This window comes from Penaeus monodon, chromosome 7, assembly GCF_015228065.2.
Source record: "Penaeus monodon isolate SGIC_2016 chromosome 7, NSTDA_Pmon_1, whole genome shotgun sequence".
In the NCBI taxonomy this organism is placed as follows: Eukaryota; Metazoa; Arthropoda; class Malacostraca; order Decapoda; family Penaeidae; genus Penaeus; species Penaeus monodon.
The window spans coordinates 21,275,648-21,278,147 of record NC_051392.1 but is presented as its reverse complement, the minus strand read 5'-3'; the positions used below and the strand labels follow the sequence as shown (position 1 = coordinate 21,278,147).

Genomic DNA, 2,500 nt, shown 5'->3' with positions numbered 1-2,500 from the left:
TTTGATACTGAAACTCGCATTACTTCTATTAATATGATGGTGTAACTATTGCTACTCAAATTATCATTAACGTTATTTTCATCATTGTTGCCATATTTAAGTGGCAAAGAATGAACCACCTATACCCAACCCAGTCGGGTTCATCACCACAACTAGGAAATGTCTTAATGAAAATAACTTCACAAGGTATTCTATTGTTTCGTCGATTCTCAAATACGCTTCCCCGATAAAGCTTTAAATACAGATGCCGAACAATGTATCAGTACCTTCCTCTGTATCACAAATCACTTGCTGTCCGTAAAGGCCAAGGCCATTCATTGCATTTTCATTCATGGCATACTCCATCCTAATCCGTACTCACCCTGAGGTCTTCGCCGCGACACAAACGTTGGTACTGCTTCAGGCCCTGGATGGAGTTTCCGAGTTCCCCCAAAACAACCTCGTCCTTCTTGTGGTATTTCTTCTTCCTGGCCAACGTCTTGTTGAAAGGCTTTTCGTAAGTGCTGTGGAAGGTCGATCGCGATCCCTTCTTCTCGAGGACTTGGTCGTGCTGCGAAGGGGGAGGGTTACTTCTAACGTTGCTTAATCGTTCGTTAACTGAGGATGATGTGATTGTTATGTTGGTGGTGCTAATATTATAAAAGGAGCCAGCGAGGTCGCAGAAATAGTAATGGAAATTACGATGAAGGTTTATGTCTACAAATAAGATTAACTGAAAATGACTCAAGAAATATGATAATGATGTAAATCAGATACACGTAAGGGATGGTTCACAATTTTTAACATTTTCACAAGCGTACAAACCGTATCCTGAGGGGGGAGGGGATCAGGGCCTAGTGTACGCTCTTCAAAATGGAAAAAAATTGTCGATTGGTTTTTGATAAGCCCTGTATAAGCCACGGGCCACTAGTCTTGCTCCTGACAAGTACTGACGTACGCGAGCAGTACATATGGAGCTTAACACGCAAATTGTAATCAACAATTACATGGGTTTGTCTCAGCTTTGACATAATAAAATAGGCTTCCTGGAAATAAAAAAAAATTGGGGGTAGGGGCGTCTCCAAAAAGTGTATGTTTTGTACACTTGTGAAAATGCTGAACATTGTGAAGCACCCCTAAAGAAAATCCAGGACACGTACAAACTTTTCGGCTTTCTTCAGGTCAGTTTGGCGCAGGTTCCTGGGGCGGTCGAAGGTGTCCGAGGTCTTGACGAAGGAGGCGTTGCCGTCCCAGTGGTCCAGGGCGGCCCTCAGGAAGTCCACGCCAGAGTTTAGTACATTGTGAGACACGGCTTCGGAACCTATGCGGTGCAGGTCGAGAACTGTGGGCATATTAATGGAATGATTTAAACAATGCACAAATTGCTAATCAGTGATTAAGGTATACAGCTTTCAAGCGAGATATTGTTTGGCACGCAGTGTGGCTTGCGCCGGCGTAAAAAGGTTTAGGGAAATGTATCTAATTATTGAGATAAAACAAACAATCACACATGTTTGTGACAACCCCCCCCCCCCCACACACATATGTATATATCAGTGAATGTACATGTATAGACATATGTGCATGAATACATATATTCATGAATCTATTCTGACTACATCTGTAGCTAAGACAACCTGAGGGCGTGATCCCGGCGGGGACAGGACGGGCGTCGATCGCCGAAACAAGCTGGGCGTGGGCGAGGGCGGTGAGATTGAGGTTGTAGTAGTCGTGCAGCCTGGCCAGCCCCCCCGCCACCGTGGCCAAGTCCTCGCCCGTGGGCACGCCGTGCTTTTCACTCCGGGACAACAGCCATTCTGGGAGGATGTTGGAATCTTCATTTTACGTTAATGTACGATATATAGTATAAAAAAATAGACAAAATAAAAATAACAGTGATCGCTATAGAAATCACCTTGTTATAAATTGTTTTTAAACGAAGTTAACATTAACTTCCGACATACGAAACCAAGGGTAATAAAATACTTCAATTTGTAATAATATGGCTCCCTGTTTCACCTGTAGCTGAAGTTCAAGTTATATTATCGCAAAGCACCTCACGATTTACCTGTATCCTGCGAAAGGTTGGATACTGCTCGTAAGGCGGCTTCTACGTGCGGCCAGCCCAGACTCACGTGCTTGGTGAGGGCGTAGGCGTGCAGGGGATGGCTCGCGAATCCTTCTGCCTCCACGCCCGCGGCCTCGAGCTCCTCCCAAGACGACAAATACCTGCAAGATCAGGAGTTGTCGCAAGGAGTTGAAATTAGTAGTCATTGGTCACTGGGAATTCATGGCCTGGACTCTGTCTTGGACTTCTGTCTCGCCTGCCGAGCGTCCTCCAGTACCCGCTACAATAGGTGAGAATAATATGAATGACAAACAACATGCTACTGAGGCTTTGGGAAACTAGAGGAAAAGGGAGTCCAGGAGGCCTATAGTTGAGCCCCGAGTGCATGCTGGGACGACACTTTAGGGACATAGAACTACAGATTAGCAGCATTTACAGGGCTTGGTGCAACGT

General features: G+C 45.2%; 1 protein-coding gene across 1 annotated transcript in view; it reads right to left on the bottom strand.

The window, feature by feature from the left end:
• Positions 1-2,500, bottom strand: part of LOC119575122 (prolyl 4-hydroxylase subunit alpha-1-like) — an 8,607-nt gene that overhangs the window by 2,501 nt on the left and 3,606 nt on the right. Inside the window, exons 3-6 of the mRNA XM_037922551.1 lie at positions 2,048-2,208; positions 1,617-1,796; positions 1,140-1,321; positions 362-550 (exon numbers count right to left, since the gene is read on the bottom strand). Coding sequence (XP_037778479.1) covers positions 362-550; positions 1,140-1,321; positions 1,617-1,796; positions 2,048-2,208 — 712 coding nt within the window. The remainder of the gene's footprint in view (positions 1-361; positions 551-1,139; positions 1,322-1,616; positions 1,797-2,047; positions 2,209-2,500) is intronic.